The sequence below is a fragment of the Bacillus rossius genome, chromosome 5 (genome assembly GCF_032445375.1).
Source record: "Bacillus rossius redtenbacheri isolate Brsri chromosome 5, Brsri_v3, whole genome shotgun sequence".
Lineage (NCBI taxonomy): Eukaryota > Metazoa > Arthropoda > Insecta > Phasmatodea > Bacillidae > Bacillus > Bacillus rossius.
The window spans coordinates 45,941,167-45,966,932 of NC_086333.1; the positions used below are offsets into that span (position 1 = coordinate 45,941,167).

Here is a 25,766-nt window from a genome sequence, read left to right on the forward strand (position 1 = left end):
ATTTTTGCTGAAAAAAAAGAGAAGAAAAAACAATTATTTTTAACTTGTTTTAGGTCAATTATGACATGTATGTGAGATTTTTAAACATGTAGACACTAAGTTGTTACATTATTTATTTTTAAATTACCATGCAAACAGAAAAAAAAAGTTTCTGATGCCAATGATAAATTTCAAAACTGAAAGCATCTTAAAAGGGACAAATTGGTATTGCAACCTATGCATTTTTTTTTCAAACTTATTAAGCAGGAATACTTCTTCACTGGGAATTTCTTAACATGCTATTTACATTCCTAATAATCAATTTAATGGTGTCTGGTTAATGCAAAGAGGCCCATGACATTGTATAATAACACATTTTAAGCAAATTTTTAAAAGAAAACTTTGACGTCCCTCGGCTTCTGGTCCCTATTTCCCTGTTTGCTAGAAATGTCTGTTATGCCCGTACTGCTCTCGTCGGAGAGGTGTGGGTCCAGGCCGACGTGGCCGGGACCTGGAAATGCGGGACCTGGAGGGATGGTGAGGTAGAGTGACAGGTAGAGTGAAAGGACCACTCGCTGTTAATCGGTTCACGAGCTCTTTTATTGCGTTCAGAGAGCTTGCCGCGGCCTGGCGGATCCGTCGCGGGGTGTGCGCCCTGCCCACGATGACCCGGACTCCCGGAGACCGTCTCGTACGGCCCGCTCGTCCCGACGCGTAATGGCAGTTTTTCCCACGTAACAAAGTTCCTGATAATCAACTGCTTCGCAAAGGCACGTGACGTGTGCGCGGCACTTACGTACTGACTCGTAACGTCGGCGATGGTTCAGCAACGCGTAACTATGTCCCTCGCAAAGACACGTGATGCGTGCGCGGTTCTTACGTACTGACTCGTAATGTCGGCGAAAGTTCTGCAACGGGTAACTATGCTTACGCGTCCTATAATGACCGACTCGTGACGTAACACCCAACTCGTAACTCGGACACCCAATCGCGTGGGCGGCACAACGTAGGCAGCACGGCCGCTGCGAAATGCTCGTACTGTGGCGGTGTCGCAGTACCGTGAGCTTGATAGACCCGTCTCGCGATCAGCGCGGAGCGGAGCACACGTCCGCCGCTGCTCGAGTCCTGAGTTCAACTGCTCTCCCCCGCCCGTCCGCGGGCCGTCGCGCGCGGGCAGCGGGGGAGGGGAGGGGGAATCGGCCGGCGTGGGAGAGCGCCACCCCTCGCGACGCGGATGAGCGCCAGGCCGCGCTTACATATAGACACTGCGACACGTTTACAAGAATTACAAGATTATTACACGATAGTTAATACATTACAGTTACATTATTTACACACTTAAAACAAAGTCACGGTCATTTGGAAAGAAATATATACACACAGAAACATTTACACATTAACACTGGCTCACTGGCGTGCTAGGGCGCACGCGGGTGCGTCCCTGGCCGACGCACAACACTAAGGAGACACCGGGGAAACAAGGGAGGACGTTGACGAGGCATAACGGCCTGAAGGAGCCGAGGAGACACTTGGGTCGACGTCAACTTAAATTTAAATCCTAATGATTTCCTAATAAGTGTCTGTGTGAACAGTGCCTGTGATGTTACATCATTACGATTCAGCACATATTTTTTTGCAATAATACTCTAAAATTTCTAGTAATTTTTTGAGCAGATTCTCAATATTATCCTTTGTAGTGCACATTTAATGTTTATTTTCATTATTTAAATTGCTACCACTGCTACATAACTATACACATGTAATCTAATAAATCATCATTAAATTTGTTTCCTTTATTGTCATAAAATGGATGGAATTAGGTTTTGTCAAACTCTCCAAATCAAACATACTTGGTTACTACCATAATTTAGCATAAGAAAAACTAATTTAAATATAAATACCAATGATGCTAATGCTTAGTACAACACAACTCGAAGACTTGTACCTTCTCTGCGGTAAAGGACAAAATTTATTTAAATTATTTTGCGCTGCAATTCCAGCCCACCAATAAAATGAAAGCCAAATTGCAGAAATAACTTTGTTAAGCGAAATGGCAATTAATGAAACCGCTGTCTATTTATATGTGTAGGCCTAGTGCATTCACTTACAATAAATTACATTTATGACATGCCAGATATAATAGCAGGCTTTATTAAATTTCCGTTAATAGTAATACGTAGGCCTACAAAATACGATGAAAGTACTACAGAGTGCGGAACATAATAAAAATAATTACTTAACCAGTATAATTGTAAATTATTTCAAATTAAACACTTCAATATTTATATTAAAATAAACACAACATAATTAATTTATGTGTTGTGCACAGTAAATAAACATAAATTACCCTTAACTACATATTATAGGTTATGAAATACATTTACTTAAGTATATTATAAAAGCCCGAAGGTGATAACTCAATAAAATAAATTGGTTTAATCAAATGCTATTAAAACCAAAATATTTAGGAACCTATAAGCCTATATTTGTGATTTTTAACTAAAGATAACATTAAAGGGACTAACCCATACATTAGCATTCGTGTTCTACAGTCAACGACCATATAGCGGCATAGCTACAGTAAGTAGAAAACTTGTTAGATGCTTTAGCAATTTTATTAAATCGCGAATATCCTGTTAATGCATCACATAAATTAAAAATCAGACTGAAAACAGCGCACATATAAATATGGCACGGGAATGTTTGAGCATAATAAGCATACCGACAAAAAAAAGGCATTCCTTAACCTACAGCTTTACACATTTCGAAGACGCATAAAAGATTGTTTCTATACCGGTACTTGCTTAAGTGCGAAAGTAAAAACAAAAAATAGTAAACTAACATGAAATAAATAATGTTCAAACTTACAATTTATTCACCACATATAAAAATCCAAGTACCAAAATACTGCGCCAAAACAAAAAATAATACACAAAGACAAAGATTTCTAAACTTCAGTGCCAACAAGCATGATGGGAAGTTTCAATATAATGTCTCAGATACATTTCAGAATCAACCACAATGTAATATTGCCAAACGAATCTTGCTGAAATGTACCTGAAACTTCATTTATAGACATGAGTACTATGTGTCCAATGAAATGTTTATGAAATATTCCAGAAACATGACAGATGAAATGTAATCTATTCGAAACATAGTAATGTTACTGCAATATCACAGACATGTTACTGAAACATTGTGTGCTGTATGGGTAACACATAAAAATCTTACCAGATATTTTATTCTCCCAGGCACGACACTCAGGTGGAGCCAACATCAGCCCCCGTGGAGAGGGCAAGCACAGCGGTAGTGGTAGTATTGATGATGTGCGAAACATCAGCGGTAGTGGCAGTGAAGGTGATGCATCACATGCAGTTGCAGTTGCAGTAGTGGCCGGTGACCCATACGTGTTACAGACAACATATGACTTTTCGAGCGATGCAAGGTCTTAGGGAAGAAAAAGGCTAGTCGAAGAGGTGGTCGATATCTAGGTCGAAATAGATAAGAGGAAGCTGAGGGGAAGCAGATTCGGGGTGTGGTTTTAAACTTACCAAGTAAGCATGGTGATGCCATCATCATTGTACTTGGTCCCCCAAACCCTAGAATTTATCAAACAAGAGGTTCCGGAGAACGCTAGCCTTAATGCCCTTAGCTTTAAGCATATAGAAAACATTCTCCATCTTTCATGCGTAAAGCTTTGACGTAATGATTCCCCCTCCAACCCAATCCTTCATCATTCCGTTTACCACCTTGTTAATGGGCAGGAAACCCTGAAAATTAACGAGAGCGTAGTTCGATGTGTCAAACCGGTCAGCCAAATCTGGGGTAATAGATTTGAAAACATCATGACACTCGATGTGGTAAATAAGCAAGTGTGTGTCTAAGCAGTGATGGAGAAGGCAATTTCACCTGCATGCAATTTTAGTGAAAAACAAAGAGATATATTATTGACAAGATGAGGATGGCCTCACCAGTGTAGGGGGGCTTTTTGAAAGTAATGTAAATTTTTCCCAACTCGATCAGGATGAGATTTTTATCGATTATCTGCCTTGTCTTGAAATTCGGATCACCAATCAGTAGGGCCATGCAAATTTCGCGAAAAGATTCTGAGATTAGCTGAAAGTTAAAACACTATAGCATCGTCTGTGTTTCGTGATCGGGTTAGTTTCTCTCAGGTACATGTCTACTGCTAGAACACCAATCACAGTAATTCAGTGCGGAAGCAAACGCATCCTGAGTGGCTCGGTCAAATAGGGCAACGGCTCTCTCGCTAGATGGTCGCCAGTCTAATGGGCATTCAAATATTTTCGTGAAAAGTGTCTGCCCATACCAATTAGTTCTGCCATGCCATAAATACCACAGTACAGTGAAACGATGTAAATCTTATGTTCCTTCCATGGATTCCAAAGCGAAAGTACTGTTCGACAGCTTATAAAAATTTCTCGAAAGGGTTCGCAGTCTGAGCTCTACTTTCGATATTCAAGTTTGTAAAACTGGCCATCCAGGCCTTCTGCGCAAAGTGTAGAATGCAGTGAACATTGTCCATGATGGCCACACACCGAAGGTAGTGCTGCAGTGTTTTGGCATGCACTATATATTTTTCTGCAGTGCGAGAGTTAGCAAAAGTTTATTCATCATGCTGTTTGGCAGTACTCCATTAACGGGTGCAAGAGGTATATCAGAAAGGCAATCGTGACAATCAGGGGGGAACGACATATCTACTTCCACGAAATACAATCAGTCACCAAATGTGTCCATGGTGGCAAACTCCCAATTAGCATATTAATTCTCCTGCCGATTGGAAGCTAGCCCAACATTGTGTAACCGTTGAGGGAATTCACATCGAAATAGCAAATGTAAATGTAAACGTTATAGAACTCGGCCATGTAATGAGTATTGGCTTTTGTGTAGCAGTGACTAACGCTGATGATGCCACCACGCACGGCACTCTCCAAGAAGAGGTGTATGTCGGGATCTGTAATTAACTCCATACACATGCCAGACTTGCTCAAAAGACCGTCCCATTCAAGAGAGAGCGCTGTAATGTAGTGATCTGGCTCAAGATTATAGGAATCCATGCAAACAGAGCGAAAGTTCTCAAAGATCTCTACCATCAAACATGTTTCTATCTTGAGATACTACATCGCATAGTCTTCTAGAGTACTGCACTGGAAAATGTTCCAGGCGAACAGGGCATGAGTGTAGTCCTCACTCACTTCAGTCCCTGTGAGGGCATTGTGAAATGCCTCCCTAGGGGTAGCGAGGAACTCTGCAGTTCTTCCATGGATTTCACAAACCCATAAGGAGAGACCCATTTCCTATGAGCTAGAAAAAACTGCGGAGCATCTGCAAAATGCACTTGAGTTAGGCCATTGAATTTATATAAATTCAATGGTTAGGCTCTACTGAGCCAGCGAGAGATTGCTGGCCAGAGACTCCAATAAATAAACTAAAAAAAAAAAATTAATCGATGAACCAGACACGCAGTGCAAATTCCCCCTCTAGCATCATTACTGGCAATCGGTATCAGTGGCGGATCCAAGGGGGAGCACCAGGGGAAAGTGCCCCCCCCCCCCCCCCCCGAAAAACCAGTTGTCAGCTACATTAATATTGCCGACAAAAATGATTGTTTCTGAAACCAATAAAATATTTTAATATAATTAATGACTTTCTTGTAGAATCATAAAATCAGGTGGTTGGATGTTATCTGTAGTGTGAGTAGATTAAATACAAATTTAGTAAATTTAAGACATTTTTTCTCTGGCTTCTCTGAAATCCTAGAGTGGGATCCGCCACGGATCGGTATACACTTTGTGATACACTTGTAGCTCTCAAGTATAACACCCAGAACCTTAACCTCACCAGGGTTCTCGACATACGTAGAAGCGTCAAGCCGAGTAACATTATGCCTTATTGGGAAGTGAGCGTCATAGTTCTGAATATTATGGAAGTGGCTATCATTCGATTTTTCTGAAGTCGAAATGCCAGATTACACTTTGTGTGTGCGTACCCACGAATGTCACCACTCAGAGGATCGTGGTCCAAAACTGACTGGTCACCTAGCAACTTCTTGTAAATATGGCAGTGTGTCTGACTGGCCAGCCGTGCAGCAAGGGCTGGAGTCTGGGGTTTCATCAGAACTCTCTTACTGTAATTCACTTAAATTGTATCAATCAAAGTCCAGACCATCTAAGCTACACAATACTCGCCTTGAAAGTGCATGTATATAGTAAGTAAAGAATCATAAGAGCATAATAGTTCCAACAGAGCTTACCTTAATTCATTTTTCTGTGACTTCCAGCATAAAGCAGCAATAGTGTATGTCCAATATATTATGTAAACCCATTCAGTTAATTCGTTCACTGTTGTGAACACTTTATATTTCAATGATACCTACATGGATTTTATCAAACCTTGAATGAGTGGGTGTTGGTGTACATTCTAGTCGACTTCTAGGCTATGGAATACATACATTTTATTATAATTTTAAAATTAGTATACATTTATTTTTTAATTATAGGTTAAGATTATTATTACAAAAATATCCCCAAAAAAATTCAGTTCAAAATAAAAATTCTAATTTTATCTCACGAACTGACAAAGAGTGAATGAAAAGGTTAAATCGATCTTCGTAATTCCAAGAATCATCCAGAGAACGTAAAAGAAAAAAAAATGTGAGCGAGTCTTTCAGTTTCCGCCAGTGATGTGCATACATCGCACCTTGCTAACGAGCAAATTCTTGTGTTCTCATGGTGCAACTAAACTTATAATACGAAACTCAGACACCAAATTTAACGTAGAATTCTTAAAACTAACGTCGAGTGTGAAAAATATACGAAAAGTATTCATTTTAAGGAACATCGGTAACAATTTTTACCCTTTTCTAAATCTAGGCTATCTATAAATCTTTTTAACAAGATGGTACTATAAATATCGCAGGGCTAGCCGAACAACAGGTGTACCGAACGCGTCGCATGTAAATGTTTCAATTCTGAACATGTGACATTTCCCCCTAGGCAGGAATTATCATTGCCTGAGTTTTTGATGTGATATTTCTTTAGGCGTTTTGAGGGTGAAATTTTAGTATGCACCAGAATTTTAAAGAAGTAAACGTGAATTACTCAACGTAAAGTTGACAGGTTGAAAGTCTAATGCACATGCATGCATACAGAATTCGCCATGAGCCTAAGTCGTCAAGATGGCGGACCCGCGTGTGGCAACATGCACCCTTGCATGTTTCGCGAATATCGGGGGATGCATTAAGCATATTGGTGTGTCAAAGTAAACGCATGGTAGTGAAACTATCCTAGAATACAGTTTGTAAACTTGAATAGTCATAAGAAAATATAATAGAAACTAAAAAAAAAAAACACCTATAATTTATTTGCCAGGAAAATTGTGTTGGGACGAACATTGCGTCAAAAAACTTAAACATTTTGTTGGTTCTCTAAAGCATTGCGAACTTTGTGCTCTCTTACAGATATTTTTCAAACTAAAAATTGTAGTCTAATAGATTCCGGCTTTGGATTTGTTTTTCGACAAGGAATTTTATTTAAATACTGCCTATGTTGTTAAAATTCACTAAACAGTTAATACTATAAAGTTTCTGTACATGTTAGAATGTATATTTCTATAACATTACTAAAATATTAACTTGAAAGGTTTTTAAAACACATATTATAAAACTAAGTATATGTTTGTGTATATATATATATCTTAAACGACTGAAATCAGTCTGTAAATACTTCCTACAAATAAACCTTAGCCTTATTGAGTTGATTCAAAATTATTATTATTATATGATACAATCTTATAAGTAAAAAAAAAAAGTGGCGAATTTTGAACGTGGTACTTTCAGGTTGGCAAGTGCGCGTTCTATCACTAAGCTATCGAGACAATTTGAGTTAAGGGAGGAGATTATATATTTTAAACAGTTTAATGCCATTTCGCTAATGTATTTTAAAACTTTGTATCACCTTTTAATATGACTATTTTACTTTACCAAATATATTCCACGTTAGTTTCACCATAATAAAGTTTAATTTGTCATACCAATACGTTTGGTATGCACCCTAATTTTTTACGAAAGTGACTATATACGGGTTTATGTTCCTACACGTGGGTCCACCGTAACTATCCCACGTTTCCATTTTCACGAAATTACTCCAACCAAGTGCCGTACACCGAGAGCTAAGATGTTTACAAATATAAAAAAAAAAAGGTCGTGAATTTTATTTTGTAAAAGTATTTTATTGAGGAACATCATCTATAACAAATGTGCAGTCGTGACAGCATCACGTCGCAGGGAACGTCGGGTCGCCATCCGAGCGCACACGCCGCGACCCCGCGGGGGAGTCGGTGGTCAGTGGTCGTGCTCGGGGCAGTCGGCCTGGTCCTGGGTGACGTAGGTCAGGTCCGCGGGCAAGGCGGCCTCCGCCGCCTTCATCTCGTCCTCGGCGGGGCTGCGCTTGCGCGTCAGCAGGAACACCGTGTCTGGACAACAAGGGCGTCTCTCACGTCGATCCGCGCGGGAACCACACTTAACTTAGGAACACGCAACTCAGAACAGTCATAACTTAGAAACCTAGGGAAAAAAAATCCACGTATCTTAGAACTGTCATACGTTAGAACGATCGTAACTTAGAAACACGTAACTTAGAAACACAATGCAGAATCACACAAATTAGAAACGTCTTAACTTAGAAAGTGATAACTTAGAACTATCACAAATTAGAAACTCACAACTTAGAAACTCGCAACTTAGAGAGTCACAACTTAGAAACTCGCAACTTAGAACTGTCATAACTTAGAAACGCTTAACTTAGAAACACGCAACGCAGAACCACATGACTTAGAAACGTCGTAACGTAGAAAGTCATAACTTAGAACTATCACGACTTAGAACTGTCATAACTTAAGAAAACACAACGCCGAACCAAATAACTTAGTAACACACAACTCAGAACAGGCATAACTTAGAAGATTTTATCTTGTGTGTTTCTAAGTTGTGACAGCACCCCGTTCCGCGCGGCAGCGGCGTTCCTGGATTGTGCAAGGGGGGGGGGGTGAGGGGGGAAGACCCTAACATTTCTCACGACCAAATTGCACCGTTACAGCACAAGCTCATAAACTGGTTTTGATCGTGGTACGACCACATCATTGTCCCGTCGCACCATTGTGGTTGTGGTTGTGAGCGCCGAACCCAGATAATTGGGAACTTCGAGCTGAACCGACGTGTCTGGGCGGTCAGCAGCAATGGTCGCGGATCGACGACACTGCGCGAGCAGACATTTCCGAAATTATCAGGGACTTCACGCAGGTTAATATACGAGCGTTGTTTGCAAAATGTTAGATCATTTATAATGCATGTGTCGAATCTGTTACTTATTCTGATGTTAAAACTATTCCTCACGTGAAATACCTCTATTTTTAAGTATTTGAAATGCCTTGAATTTTTTTCCAAGTTTTATTATGAGTTTCTGCTTCGTCATAATTACTTTCCATATTAAATTTATGCTTTTTTTCTAGTCGAAACCCATTAATATTTCAGATAGCTTTGCTTATCCAGAGTTTCGTGATCCCATACACACACACACATATACATACACGGATGAATTATGCGGGTCCACCATATTTTTCTATGTTTATGATACTTATATGTAGGCGCACCGTTTTGACACATTTACGTTCCATTCACGAAATTACTCCTACCAAATGCCGTACAAAATTGTTTTACACATCAATACAAATAAAAAACTCCATCGAGGGGCCTGGAGCCGTGTGAATCACGAGGAGTTATCGCCTGTCGCAGGGGGTTATTCTCCACATCGTTTGGAGCAAAACACGCCACATAACATTCGTGAGTCAATCCAAAAGTAAAGAAAGTTTTGCTCTGATGAGCCGCGCAGTTCTCTCTTTTTCTCTCTCCCCCCCCCCCCCCCCCCCCTTTTTCCAAAATCAAATACAGCGTCATGGACATTTCCATTCCTTCGCGCCAGTCAGCCGCTAACAGCGAGCCGCAAACGTCGTTTACTGTTTGTTTACAGTGGGACTTTGAAAATTATGGAGAAAAGAATTAAATATCACGCCAAGTGTGAGATTCGTAGCGTAAAACGCTTTTTAAACGTTAAAAAAAAAAGTCCGCCCTATCAAAATTTACAAACAGATAACCGAGGTTTATGATCAATGACTAGGGACCGGAAAAATTCGTGGGTTCAATGACCTCCAGGATGAACTCCATAGTTCTACGTACACTCGGTCAAATGCCACCCACTCATTGGCTGCTGTCTTGTGAAACGTCCCAACGTAGCAGCCTGTGATTCGATAAAGCTTCGGTTGGGTGTTTCTCATTGGCCCAGAGTCATCCAGGTGAGTTGTGAGCCAATAACAGAGGCAGCACTGAGGTATAACTATTTGTATTTTAGCCTATCGCGAAATTAATTCGCGAATTTTTCCGGTCTCTATCAATGACGGATTCAGAAGGGGCGCACGGGGTCAAGAACAACCTCCCCCCTCCCCCAGAAGAGTGAAATACGCACTGGTTAATACGACTTCTCAAGTGATAAACAGGTATTATACTAGGTCCTGACTACAGGTGCCCCACCCAGAAGTCAATCCTGGGTCCGCCCCTGTTTATGGCAATAAGACGAATAAAGCTTTCAGTTCGGAAATGGTGCCTCATGTGTAATGGCGGGCGAACGAATATTCATTATGAGGAACACTCGGGCCGACCTCATAATGCCGTGCGAGACCCCACCTCAACCACGGCATAACCTGGTTCCGTTGAGTGCTTGTCACGTCCCATTCAGCTGACCTTCATTCAAGTCGGGAAACACACTGGACGTTAATTAATAGGTAACAACAAACACAAATGTACTCACTCAAATCTCTTTGGAGGTCACAGAAAGACACAACAGCGTAGCCAGTGTAGTCGGTGTTCACGATCTTGAAGCTTGTTTTATCATCTGGAACAAAAGAAGGTGTTTGAATCAGAAGGATACGCAGAATATACTTTCGGGGGGAGATAGAAAATCTTTTGATTGCTGTTTGCTTTTAATTTTTTTTCCCTTTGTTAGTAGGAATAATGATTTTTAGAAATATTTTTTTTAGAATTTCGTTGAGGAGGCGAGAGGAAAGGTTGGAATCAAGAGTGTAAGAAGGCGTGTGCAATTTTTTTCATGTTTATAATAACGATATTATAGCAATTTTTACGTATTTTTTTCCAGCTAGTTCCAAACCATACTACTCAAAAAGGTATAACACCACTTATTTATATTTAGATATATTACTGAGAAAATTTTATATTTGGATAATTTTCTGGAAAAAAATATAACATATTTGCGGAAAATTTTCTTTTATCCATAGATTTACATAATTTAAGATAAGTGGGTTGATATACGTTTCATTTTGAGTTGTAGTGAGAATCGGAATTGTCTAGTGTCCAAGATCCACATGCCTAAACAAGCCACTGATATTTGACGATATTTTAAGAGCCCATACGTATAGTAATGAGAAATTTAAGAAATTGTTAGCTAAATAAGTGAGCCATTAGATGGCAAAAAGAAAAAAAAAACATGTGTAGATAAAACATATTTTAAGGATTCTGTTACATTCGCTATGTGAAATTTTCCAGTTTTGCAAAACATTCCAAGTAAATTTACACCAAAATTTCCTCAAAAATGCTTATCCTAGAAAATATCTAGTCATATCTTAAGAGCATAATATGTACGATTTTCAGGTTTCTGACTTTGTTTTGGTTAGATTTGAATACTAAAGAAAGTGTTTCGGTGTCACAACATGTGTTTACAATATATTCCAGTCATCAGGCACAAACAGACTGATATCGAACACTGGAAAACAGGTGGAAAGGAGGGGTTTCCATGTATGTTCGACCTCCTCTCCTAGCGAGGGCTCCCCTGATTTGTCGCGCACCTAAGGGTTGATATTATTGGCTACACTTTGCTGCAACTCTCTTATTGCTGCTTAGTAGAATCTTTGAATATATATACTGTATAGAAGTCGCGAGTGGATAGGATTTACTCTACGTTTTTCAAAAGCTTATGATGAGCAGCTTGGGAACTTCACCGCTGCAGTGCGCTGCCGTAACGCCCTGTATCGTCTTAGTTGTTATTTACACGTTAGAGCGCAGCTCTGTCGCCCGTTGTCATTCCCCGCACCCCTCACCCATCATTCACTGCAGCTCAAGTTCGTTCAACGGGTGGGGGAAGGGGTGTTTGAAGAGTTCGACACTTGTCCGCCAGGGACCACCACGAGTCGATGCCCTAGAGATGGTGGCGATTGCGGCGGTGAATTAACCAACTACCTAAAAACCGTATTATAAATTTTATCCTGGGCTGGCGACTTCTATACAGTATATATATTCAAAGATAGAATTGAGGACCAAGTTAAAAACAGTTCACGCAGTTCCAGAAGGTCTTGTGTACCCGTCAAACACGGGAGAGCACTTTGAACCCACGATAACCAAGGGCTACTTGCACTCTGGCACCAGACGGTCGTGTGTGTGTTGTGTACCAGTTGAACAGTGACCTTTAAACAATGCAATGTTTACACCACCAACAAATTCTGACCATAGAGGTATTTGTGTGCGGAGGTTGTGTCATAGAGTTGTAGTCAGTCTAGTAGTTAGCAACTGGTTGGCAAAAACAAATCGTAGCTCCATCAGGACTAAAGATAGAAGTTTGTTTAATACAATAATAAAAAAAAGCAATCCACCACCTGGATTTCTGTTTTAACAGTATAGCCTCTCTCTAATAAAGGAACGTGAATTTTGCAGGTTTCTATCAATATGTTATCCTCCCTTTTCATAGACATCATTTCAGGGTCATTCTATCAAGAATGAATAATAATAACGGATCATGAATTATCAAGTTCTTCCATTCCCCCCCCTCCCCCCGAACACAAAGGGCCACGAGTATTTTTTTTTTGTAAATGGAACTGTAATCTTATATATAAAATTCTCGTGTCACAGTTTTCGTTGCCATACTCCTCCGAAACGGCTTGACCGATTTTGATGACATTTTTTGTGCTTATCCGGTATCTATGAGAATCGGCCAACATCTATTTTTCATCCCCCTAAATGTTAGGGGTAGTCCACCCCTAAATTTTTTTTTATTTCCAGTTTTTGGTAGGAAATCACCATGGCAACGGCTGTTGCTTTGTTGATGCTTCATTCGTCTCTATGGCAACGGCTATTTCATTGTTAGTGCAGTCCTCATCACCGTTGAAATTTTGCAAGTACTTTAAATATCAAAAATTGCCCTTTTTTTTTCAAGTATATATATTTTACAGACTTGAAACTTCACAGTAATGTTCCTTATGTTACGCAGGATGACATTTTCCGAAAATTAGATCCCATAGCATAGGTGGTTAAAACCAGGCAACAGTGGGTACTTTGTCTGCATGAGAACAGTATTTTGCATTGTTCATGCCTTCTGCGTCTCCATGGCAACAGGCATCGCGCGGCAGTGGCGTACCCACAACGAGGGGCATGTATTATGAGCGGCGCAAGAGTGATCTGCCTGTAGACTGCCGTAGCGAAGTACGGGTACATCAGTTTTATGTTGCGTGCACGAGTCGGGAAACCATCGGTACATTATACAGCATTGTAATAAATTTTCACGGAATTTTTTATTATTTACCATTACTGTAAATGGGAGATGTGGCATAATTCTTTTTCCATTAGTATAGCCGTGCGAAGCCGGGTCGGGCAGCTAGTCTTTATATATATATATATATCTTGTGTGCGTGTGTATGTCACTGAACTCCTTCTAGACGGCTGGACCGATTTTGAAGAAATTTGTTGTGTGAGTTCACGGGGATTCGAGGATGGTTTAGATTCACAATTGGATATTTTATCTCGATTCTGAGTTAAGAAAAAACTAAAAAATGTAATGTGTGTCATAGATATACAAACTGTTAGTGTCATTCCTCTATGTCTGCCGAGCAATAGCTTTCAAGCCATTACGTTACGTTTTGCTATTGTAAGGAAGTAAGTAGAGAGTAAGAAAAAAAAAAAGCTCTTGACAGTTTGTAGTGTCGCCATATTTGTTTCAATTTTCAATACCGTTTTTGTATATTACAATTTAAATTGCAGAAAAAAATCATGTTTCATAGACACATAAATAGTGAGTGTGTCATTTCTCTATGTCCACGAGGTCTCGCCGCGTTATTTTCTCCTTGGGGCGAACCCGTCCGCTTAGTTAAATAAACAGGTTTTATCGTTGAATGATTTCATGATATATTTCATGAAAATCTGTTCTCATAAAAAAGTTAGTTTTATAGACATTGAATAGGTGTCCTCTCTCTCTCTCTCTCTCTCTCTCTCTCTATCTCTCTGAAGATCAATCTATGAATCGTTACAAATTTATTTCCTTTATTTTTTTTAGTTTGATTTGATACAATATGATTTCATTAAAAATCAATTTCTACCCCTTCCTATTTTCATTTCCACATTACGAAGTTTCACTTCTTCCACGCGGAGGGACTCCACGCAATATTTTTGCATGCAATTAAAAACTATTTTTTAATGATGCAAAAGAAGTATAACTTCACATGCGCGTACCTAAGTACACGCACCCATTTTTTTATTTAATATCTTCTATAATTATATATTTTTCCTCCCTACCTAGGGCACTCATAATTCTTTTAAATTTCACGTGTATGTTTTCAATGTCATTCGAGTTGTACAATTTTTTTTTTGTCAAATTGGTCATTATTTATACTTTGTTTCATTTTGGAAACATACGTATTTTAGGTATTATGACAAATAAAAAAAATTAGTTTCACTAACATTCTTAGGTTTTTATTGTGTGGATAGTTTCAAGTTTAATATTATGTAGGTACATAAATTCTTAAACTTATAAATTTCTTCGAAATTTATTCATAGGTAGGTAGGGCCTACTAATATTTTCTATTTGTCAATATTGTTATTTTTTTTACATTACCTACTTATTTGCAAGGAGTTTGGTTTAGTGTTTAAAATTTATCTGCTGAGCGTCAAGAGTCTTAGGGCTGCTGAGACCGAAGACCAGAAATATTTATCAATTATGTAATATATTGTTGAAAAATTTGAATTTAACTATTTCAGGAAAGTTGATTTTTTTTATTAATTAGAATAGTTACGTGTAATTGCCATCTTCCTTTATTTCATATTAAACATTATGTTTGGTTGAGTGTGAGATAATTTTATTTATGTATGTTTTAATTTCATTTAATTTCTTATATATATTCTTACCTACCTACTTCTATTAAATTTCAGGCGGATGTTAATATTGTCATTCCAGTTGTATAATTTTTTTGTCAAATTAGTTGTTATTTATACTTTTTGTTTCATTTTGGACTGTTTTTTTTATACTTAATTCAAAGATTTGTGGTGTGTACAGGGAGTGATGTCTCTATTAATTGCTATACTCCTTTGGATAAGCGGAATATTGCCACCACAGTTTTACATATCAACAAATCCTACAAATGTTTTAAACATTATGACAAATAAATATAGTTTCACAAACATCCTTAGTTGTTTTTTTTTGGTGTGTATAGTTTGAAGTTTAATATTATGTATGTACGTAAATTCTTAAACATAGAGTTATTTATTAATTTATTTAGATAATTATTAATAGGTAGGTAATAAGCTTTCTATTTGTCAATATTGTTATTATGGTAGATAGGAGTACAGTAAATGCCTACATTCTTATATTCCTTTATATCTCTTTCGATTTGGAGTGTTTCCAAGCCATTCGAGGTCCTCAACGTCAACTTCCCCCCCCCCCCCTCCCCCAAGGTGGTTAAAGCCCCAAAATTTCGAAAGTTTAAAAAATTTGAAAAATCTATCTCTTTCGATTTTAAGTGTTTTCGAGCCATTCAGGGTCCTCGAACCCCCCGCCCCCCTCTGGGAACAAAGCCCCAATATTTCGACAATTTCAGGAATTTAAAATATCTATTCTTTCGAGATGGAGTGTTCCAAACCATTCGAGGTCCTGAACATCCACTTTCCGCAAAAGTGAAAGCCCCAAAATTTCGAAATATAAGAATATATATAAATTGGATGTTGGCATGTATGTCGTCGATAAACTCTTACACCGTTTGACCGATCGCCATTAAAGTTGGCACATCGAAGTGTTTTTATCATGGAGAAGGTTTTTATGCTAACAATTTTTTTTGTAACTCGCCGCTAGATGGCGCTGTAGCGCATCAACTTCTAAACCTTTCAACCGATCGCCATGGGTAAACAGAAAACCATGTCACAGATACACAAACAGTAATTATGTGTCATTTCTTAATGTCCACCACACTGGACATATCGCTATCCATTTTGCTGTAACTCGCGGACAATATATCACCCGGTGTTCAGCCCGGGAAAAGCCGGGTACTGCAGCTAGTATTCAAGTAAAATTATAGATATTTTTACTTTGTACTTTTACATGAAAACAACTGATCACGACCAAATTGTGTTGGCAGTAATAATGGGTTCGGATTCTTTCCCAGGCATTTTTTTGTTGTGTTGTTATAGTACCTCCTATAGTTAAAGGTATTTGTACACCGTTCCTTTAATAGCTTTGAAGAATTAATCGGTCACACTAATAAGTACAATAAATAATAAAGTCCAATTATTGAATATTCGATTATATTTTCCATTGTTTTGAAAAGCTAGGCTTGAATGTAACATACATTAAAATATAAAATTATGCAACAATTTTCGTAATAAATACTTAGTTTTAACTTGAAAAATGTATTTTATATATGCAAAAATAACCATAGTGAAATATTGTGCAAATTTACAATACCTTTCTTATAATATTACCAACTATTTCTTGGCAACTTGAACCTCAGATCTTTGTGCCGATACTGGCCATTTTTTTTTCAACTGAGTGTGAAGTTTATGACATTGAAAACCATCATGCATTAATAGATCAAGTTACTTACGGCTGAAAACTCCTTCACGGTAGTAAGTGTACTTGGCATCAGCTGCTGCGGCGTCAGCCTTGCGCAGTGTTGCCACCACGTGGGTGTCTTTGGAGCTCCTGTTCGAACAAGCAGATAACTTATAACAGATGTAGAAGCAAGTATAATGTTCTGGAAATATTTATTTTTTATCTTTTTGTGAATTTGAGGCTACGCTCTACACCACAAGGCTACATCATTTATTTTTTGTAATGACTTTACATACCTTAAGAAATAATTTAAGTTCCTACATAATTGTATTAAATCGCTATGTATTAATTACTATTTGTTTAAAGGTAAAGATAAATTTATGAATTTATAGCGCACACCGATTGGTTAAAAAAATTTTAATGAAATTTATTCATTCCGGTAGGTAAGAGTACGAAAAGATAAAATAAGTTTATGATTGTAAGAATGTTTGCTAACGAAGATAAATGATAATAGTTTAGCTGAAATTTTCACAATGAACACTGATATTCTTACTTATGAATTAAAGGGAAAAAACACGTGAGCGAGTTCTTTCAGTACTCGCTAGAGATGTGTAACATCTAACCTCGGTAACAAGCAAATTCACGAGTTCTCGTGTTGCAAATACACTTATAATACTAAACTCAGACACGAAATTTAACGTAGAATTGTTCAAAATAATGCCGAGCTTGATAAATATACGTAAATTGTGTTTTCAACTAAATTTGCGGGCGCGAATCACTCGTAGTTACCGCACCCGCTGCTAGAATTCCTGCCGCAGCAGCCACGTCAACTATCGATTAATTCCACTTGCACGACGAAATTATAAAATATATAATGAATTATTTCTGACAAAAGAGAAAAAGACTTGGAAAAATATGCTTTGGACCTGATTTTTGGCAAGGAATTTTATTAAAACACTACCGCATTTTGTTAAATACATTACACAGTTAATACCATAAATTTTCCCTTTGCTTTGTTAACTTTGGTTCACGCCACCCATCACAGATAGCAGCTCCTTGGTTACAAATTTCCGTTCCTTGCGACTTCCGTTCAATTCACGAAATTACTCATACCAAATGCCGTATACCGAGAGCTAAGATGTTTCACATCAAAAAGAGGGTTAAATTCCTATATAGCAATGTGTTTTTGTATCAAACAGGATTGGCCAGCAAACCGTCAAACTTTTTTTTTTACGTATTTTAACAAAATATCTATAAAATCTAACGACAAGAGCTTCAAAGAGTGATTTCAAAAAGTTACGATCGGAAGGTCGTATAGTGACTACAGATGCAGTGCTAGTTTACACTCTGTGCACCATGACAAGATCTACAGTATCGTCCCTACAAAACATATCATTTTCCCGATGCACGTAGTGGGAAATATACAGCCAAAGTATGAGAGATTAATTTTTTGTCTGTAAAACTGGTTTTATTGATGTGATAGGTTTCTATCAACTTTTCCTTGAAGTTAAAAGCGAATGTAGAACAAAACAGTGTTTTTAATTCCATTTTTGACGTTCAGGTTTAGGTCTGATGCTATTATCAGGTTTAATAAACAATAAAAATTTCCCACCGTTTTACTGACTGGTCAATGGCTGTTTCACGTGTTTGTAGGTACGGTAGAAGTTGTCCAAGAAAATTCGGTACAACACAGCCTCTCTTCTGCATTCACTCTATTAGAAATGTTTATTTTACTGGCGTTGTTGAGAAAATAAAAAGACTGAATATTTACTCACTACATGAAACATAAAGTCAGTATGCACTTATCAATATGCATAATTGCTTATCATGGTAAAATTTTTACTTAATTTTTTATGACTAAGAGCAGTGTGGTGTTCATAACCCCAACATTAACATACACGTGTGCCTGTAAATCTTTTTATATCAGGTTGTATACAGATGTTTCGGTTCTTAATGACCAACTATGTACCAATATTAGCAGTTTAAAAACTTTACAAATTAAAACAATTGGTATCATGAATATTGTTGTACATCAACTGGATTTAAAAAAAAAACTATATTGTCAAAGCCCACAAATACCTTCCCTTCCTTCTAAAAATTTCAATTTGAAACACGTTTTATATTATTCAATCATTATTTCAAAACCAACTACCGTGTTATTTTCATATCTAGTTATACTGAAGTCCCCATTATTTGAATATCTTATGAACATGCCTGTGAGGAGTTGTATGTAATAAAAATGAAGAAAATGTACAAATACTTTCACAGATTTAAATTTTGAAAAATTTCTCAAATTTGAACTATAATTCACCAGTTGTTTGGATGATTGTGAATATTAAAAATATTAATTTACGAAATAAGTTATAATTCTGTTTCGAATTGTGCAATCAGATTTTCTGTAGCCTCAGTATACCAGTGCACGGTACCTACACGCTAAAGTAGCGAAAAGTTGGTAGAATACAAAGTGTGAAATAAATCCTGAACGAAGAACTTTTAAAAATGGTCACAGGTCTTTTTTGTTTTATTTTTAGCTTTACAATCGATTCCCTGAATTCGGTCACTTATAACTGTGACATCCTGTACAGGCTGATAAGTTAGGCAGTACACACTCACGTGGTGTTGTAGTACATGATGTTCAGCGTTATTTCGTCGTTTTCGCCCAAAGATGCCTTCAGGTGGTTGCATTTCGTGTTGGCGTACCCCGGCGTCTGGACGACTTTCTGCATGTACCACGTGCCCATGAACTGCAACCAGCACCGCTCAGTCGACATTTGTTACGAAAAAAATAATTCACAACATTCAAACTGGTTATGAATGACCATTAATATTAATGTGGTAGTGTTTTGAATTAATATGCTTTTATAAGTTCGTGTTTTTGTTAATGATCTTTATAAATAAAAATTAAATGTTTGTTCGTCCAAAATCTTAAAATCTCCGAAAGTTCACCGTTTGATTTGAAATTTTTAAAAACATTGTATTCGAATACGCGCACCAGGTAGATATATATATATAGTTAGGTAAAAACATATATTTTTAATATTTTCATTGCTATAGAGTAACATATATAGATATAGAGTGATTAAAAATAAAGTTATATAAAGCGAAGATATAGAGATATAGAGGGAAATAACATTATATATATAGGTAGATATGTATGTAGATATAGATATAGAGATATAAATAGAGAGATAGAGAATTAGAGATTGAGAGATGCTTTATATATGTGTAACTACTTAAAACAAATTACAAAAAAAAAAATTAAGACATTGCAACGCATGCCGGGCACTAGCTAGTTTAGAATTTATTTATAATACCCTCCCAATTCCCCCCCCCCCCCCCACGCACACACAAACACCGAAAATAATTAATGAGTACACTGATGATTGTATAGTATACAACAATATTTTGAATTAAACATTTGTCTAATGCCTTTGTTGTTAAAAATATTTACTTATAACATTCGTAAATCCAAGAAACATTGGTTGACAGAAAGCCAAGCGAACTGAGAAATTCATACGAAACTCGGACACGAAATTTAAAGAAGATTTATTTTCTAAAAAACGAGGGTGTGCTCATAGGAACACAGAAGTTATACTTCAATAACATTACTAAAATATTACCCTGAACCATTTCAAAACACATATTATAAGACTTATTATGTGTTCGTATATTTGTTTTTGCTTAAACTACTGAAATCACTATGTAAATACGTCATACAACAAACCTTAACCTTATTGAGCTGATTCAACATTGAAGATTTAACGGTAAAAATTTCTACACGAAATTCTTTCTATTTTTAACGGCGTCGAATATATGTAGGCTAACAATTTGTTGTTTCTGTGCAGTATGATGAACGCTGCGCTCTCTCTACGTTTCAATGTTAACTAAGAGTTGTCAAAACTGTTATGTCAGCATTTGAACGTATTTTTTTTTAAGTTGTCATTATTTCTTATATAAAGTGTTAAAATACAGTTTACGATTGTGAAGTTTTATTTTTCAAAGCCCACGCGTGATGTAAATTCTGCGATGTTCACGAAAGCAATACATACGGGTCGGTATTTCTGCGACTGCCTCAGGTAGCAGCACCGAGGTTTCTCACGCCCACCGAGTGCCACGCGCCCAGCCTTACCGCGGTCTGGTCGAAGTCCGCCTTGGCCTCTCTGTCGGGGCAGGAGCCGGCGGCGGCGGCGGCAGTCGCCAGCAGCAGCAGCAGCGCCGCCAGAGGAGCGAGTGTGGACGCCATGTTTGTTTCTGCCCGGGCGACGAGGCGCGCGCTCCTTATAAACCCTCCCGCCACCCGCCCCCCTCCACTGAGGGTCATCTCGCCCTCGGCGGTTCGCGTCCGGCCGAGCGCAGCGGCGCGCAGGGGTGGGCAAAGCCTCTGGCCTCCCATGACTGCGCAGCAAGTGAATTCGAAAGAAAACTTTTAAAGAATGTTTCATAGGGGTTCAATGTCGAGGTGATTTGAGTGCGGAACGTACAGCATCACGCCTCAGCTGGTAGAAAATCTTCAGTAGTTTTCTGTAAACTAAACACATTCATTTTTATAATTTTTATTGCTTAATGAATTATTATTTTATTTTAATATAATTATTTTTCAGTTATACAAAAAAATGTGGTTAAAGTCATTATTTTTGTCTTTAAAAAAATTGGCATTAGTCTATTGTAATAAAGGAATTATTCAATAGTTCAGAGAAAAATAGTATTTACATATTCGGAAAAATATTATGTTCCATGTTTTATTTACAATGAAAAATGTATTTCAAGATACGAACTGAAATGATAGGTATGATTAGTAACGGTTTAACTTTGATAAAATTTCTGTGAGTTCGACGGAAAAAAATTTGTTTAAGTGCCGACAAAATCTCGGAGCATATTTGGGGAAAGATGGATAGGGAGATATAACTTATAATTTTTATAGTTCGGATCGGATTCACACAAAACGAAAACAAGAAAATGAATAAAGTTCCGAATTGAATTTAGTGATGATGATAGCTTAACTGACTCGTTAATTGAAGTTCAGATATACTGTAAATAGTTTCACGCTTTTTCCTGCACGTTGCCTTCATTCACATTTCTGGACACTGCATTAGAAATTGACGAAGTATACACTTATTAAGCCCATTATGTAATGACACGGAAAAGGAGACGGATCACATAAACAGAAACGAATCTCACGGAACGAATTATCTACAATGGTATGCACGCGGACACGGACTCAATGCCCACCTCTTCCGTTTACGTTACTACGTTTATGTTTGAAATATATATAAAAATAGTTTCAAGTGCAAGAATATCTAGTGTTCTATCATTGCTTTGTGGTTTAATTCAATTATGTATGTAAATTCCCTTAGCACTGTGAAAGCGGCATGCGATTAGCGAGACGTAAATGCATTTTTGTTCCGTTGTCTGTTAACGGTTTTTACGTTTCCGCGTCATTGTGGAATGGACCTTAAATACATTTTTTTTTTCATTCCTGGACTTACTAACATTCTTCTTTACCACGCACAATCAAGCAAAACGTATCACTCACTTGTTCACAGATAACCATCTCAACTCTGCAAGCGTAGCAAAAATGAAGGGAAAGTAAACACAAGCTACAGCGGCCGAGCTGGAGATTTCTCCCGAGAGAAGAATTTTCCATTAGGCGTGCCGGGTGACCCTTCCACCTTCGCGGCAGAGGAGGTTGCACCGGTCTCACATCCGCTCAGTCCGGTTCCAGCTGCTGCCTTCGAGCGCAAATGCACCTGACGATACTCCGCGTTCCACGGGTTGGCTTTCGCCTCCCAGCGAGATGATCGTGATCTCAATTCCCGGTGGGGGTCAAACCGAGTACTTCTCTCTCGCACGTAGGGAACGTGGCGGACGTCGCCACGAGCCAGTAGGGTTTCACCGTGAGCTCCCCTTTCCCTTTCCAACAACGCATTCCTTCTATGCTCAATCCCCATATCGTCTCACCTCATCATCTTTGATGACCTCGATGTCAACGAGACGATAAATTGTGAGTAATCATCATCCATATCGATTATCATCCATATGTATTTTCATCCATATCCATCATCATATATCATCATCCATATCCATCAATATCCATATCCATAGGGGCAGGCATTTTTCGCGAATAAAGCTGAACGCCTGTTAGACTGAAACAAGGTATACGCGTACCAGCGGTTTCTTCCTCGTGATTGGCGGCCGTCTGGGAGAGAAGTGGCTGCCTTGTCTGACCGAGCCACTCAGGACGCATTTGCTTCCGCAACGAACTACTGTGATTGGTATTTTAACAATCGTCATGTACCTGAAAGAAACTCGTCCAATCACGAAACACAGACGATGCTACAGTGGTTTAACTTTCAGCTTGCCTCGGAATCTTTTCGCGAAATTTGCATGGTCCTACATATCCATCATCCTCCATATCCATCAGTATCCTTATCTATCATCATCCATATCAATCGTCATCCATATAAGTCGTCATCCATATCCATCATCCTCCATATCCATCACCACCTATATCCATCATCATCCATAGTATTCATTATCATTCGTATTGTGTAGTGCAAAGCCCTTTAATCGTTAGGATGACAAATATATGTGCAACTGTTATGTATACTAAGCTGTACGTGTGTAAGGTGTAAACACACTGCAGGCACACTGTAACTGACTACAACAATACACTGGCAAGCAAAACACACACAATGCTGATAGTGACTGTTTAATAATAGGAAACATATTTTAATTTAAGCGAATTTAACAATTAACAATTATAAAGTAGTTAAAATAAAATAAAAACCGGGCATCTGGGAGATTGAGTCTACTGAATTTAATAGTATGATCTACGTGAACTGTGACTCTTTGCCACCCAAGAAATCAGCACATTAACGTAACAACAAACGTGGTATGATAGTACATACAAAGACACCATGGCACCACAATACACAATAATAAGAAAATATTATTAATTAAAATTATAACATTTTCAACTCTCTGTTTATAAAATTATGTAGTTTAGTATATTCCTGACACATACGTTTAGGTTAAGTAATGTTTCAATACCTGGAGTTACGTAATGTACAACGGGATATTTCACAAAAATTCGAAAGTAAGTATTCAAAACATTGCAATGAAACATGTTGGTAAAAATACTTCTTAAAAACACGTCACTATCATAAACGCTTTGGGTTATAGAACATGTAAAAAAAACCTATATATACGCACATAAATATGTATTACTATTTAAATTAAATTATAATTCAAGATTAGAAAATAATATGAGTATAGGTACAATAATTGTATGAATTAAGCAGTGATCACGTTTTCATAGTAAACATTTTGGTATATTAAAATATAATTGTAATGATTACTATGGGTAAAAAATAATATTTTTTTCCCCACCAAGAATTGCATTTCTCTATCATTTATTAGGTCCAAAAATACCTTTTGAGATTATGAAGTATTTTCTAATATAACTCGCTTTAAAGTGTTTTTGAATAATTGTTTATGTTTCTATTAATTTTGTAGTAATGAGTTATTGTAGAGTTTTATGCCAAAGTAATTTAGACCTTTCTAGAAGTTCCTGGTGTATTTTATTAACTCACCGAAATTTTCTAGAATTTTTGGAGTTACACGAGTCAATATCTTTGCTATATGTGTGTTATTTTTTATGAAGAAATAGAATTTTTATGGACATTTATCATAAATTATACCACACTAACACTCTTGTCTCTCTCTCTCTCCCTTTTACATAAATATCACATATGTATGTGTAGGATCCAAAAATTTAATTTGCTTCTGCGCTGATTTGATGATCAGACCACCTTAAATGCCACCAAAAATGGCGTGTCTGCCAATTAGCCAAAGAAGCAGCATAACTGCCTGAAGATTTAACCATACAATAAAGTTGTAAGTGTAGGTAGAGTTTTACGCATGGAGGTAGGTATTAGTCTATAAAGTGGGTGACTCTTCTAAAGTTGAAGTCGCTCTGGTTGGCACAACAAACTTTAGATGCATAGAGGGCTATTCCTATAAGTCTGGCTAATATATTCAAAGGTACTCGCTAGAAGAAATCGTAAAAAGGTCATCATGAAGTGACTATTGTTAAACAAACATGTTAACAACACAACAGAAAGGAATCAGCGATAAACTTAATTATAACAACAAAATTGTGAGCGAGTTTTCAATACTCGCCCGTTATGTGTAAACATCTAACCACTGTAACGAGCAAACTCATGTTTGCAAATAAACTTATAATATGAGACTCTGATTATAAATTTAACGTAGAATTCTTTAAAATAATTCCAAGCTTGATAAATAAAAATAGTCACTTTTCAAATACCTACCTAAATTTCTGGATGCGAACCACACACATACTTTCTGCGCATGCCACTAGAATTCGCTGCTGAATCGTAAATGTTGCTTTCCACCATCAATTAACAGCACAAAAAAAAAACAGGAAATTTCCAACTAATAGAAACGGCTCCGTTGCAAACTTCAGCTTTGTACCTGATTTTCGACAAGGAATGTTATTAAAATGCATGCTGACCATGTTAAAATTCACTGAACGGTTAATACTATAAAGTTTCCTCAAACGTTAGAAAAATATCATTACAAAAATATTAACCTGGAAAAATTTTAAAACACCTATAGTAACATTAAGTAGGTATATGTTTGTATATTTGTTTTTGCTTTAACGACTTTAATCACTCTATAAATAATAAATACAAAACAAACCTTAAGCTTATTGAACTTATTCAAAATTATTTATACTATATTATCATGTTATTAAAACAAGTAAAAAAAAATTCCACCGATGAGACTTGAACATCGAACTTGAGCCTACAAAGCCCGCGCTCTACCGCTGTTCTGGTAAGACTCTTGGGAATTTAGAAATAGAATATGTATAAA

At 37.5% G+C, this 25,766-nt stretch overlaps 1 protein-coding gene across 1 annotated transcript; it reads right to left on the reverse strand.

Annotated features, from left to right (window-relative positions):
* Positions 1-8,207: 8,207 nt before the first annotated feature.
* On the reverse strand, positions 8,208-21,119 carry LOC134531769 (lazarillo protein-like). The gene is made up of 5 exons (XM_063367662.1): positions 20,998-21,119; positions 19,482-19,612; positions 16,921-17,018; positions 10,860-10,943; positions 8,208-8,472 (listed from the first exon to the last, which is right to left on the reverse strand). The coding sequence occupies exons 1-5, from the start codon at positions 21,109-21,111 to the stop codon at positions 8,342-8,344; spliced, it is 558 nt and encodes a 185-aa protein (XP_063223732.1). The 5' UTR covers positions 21,112-21,119; the 3' UTR covers positions 8,208-8,341.
* Between the last annotated feature and the right edge of the window lie 4,647 nt (positions 21,120-25,766).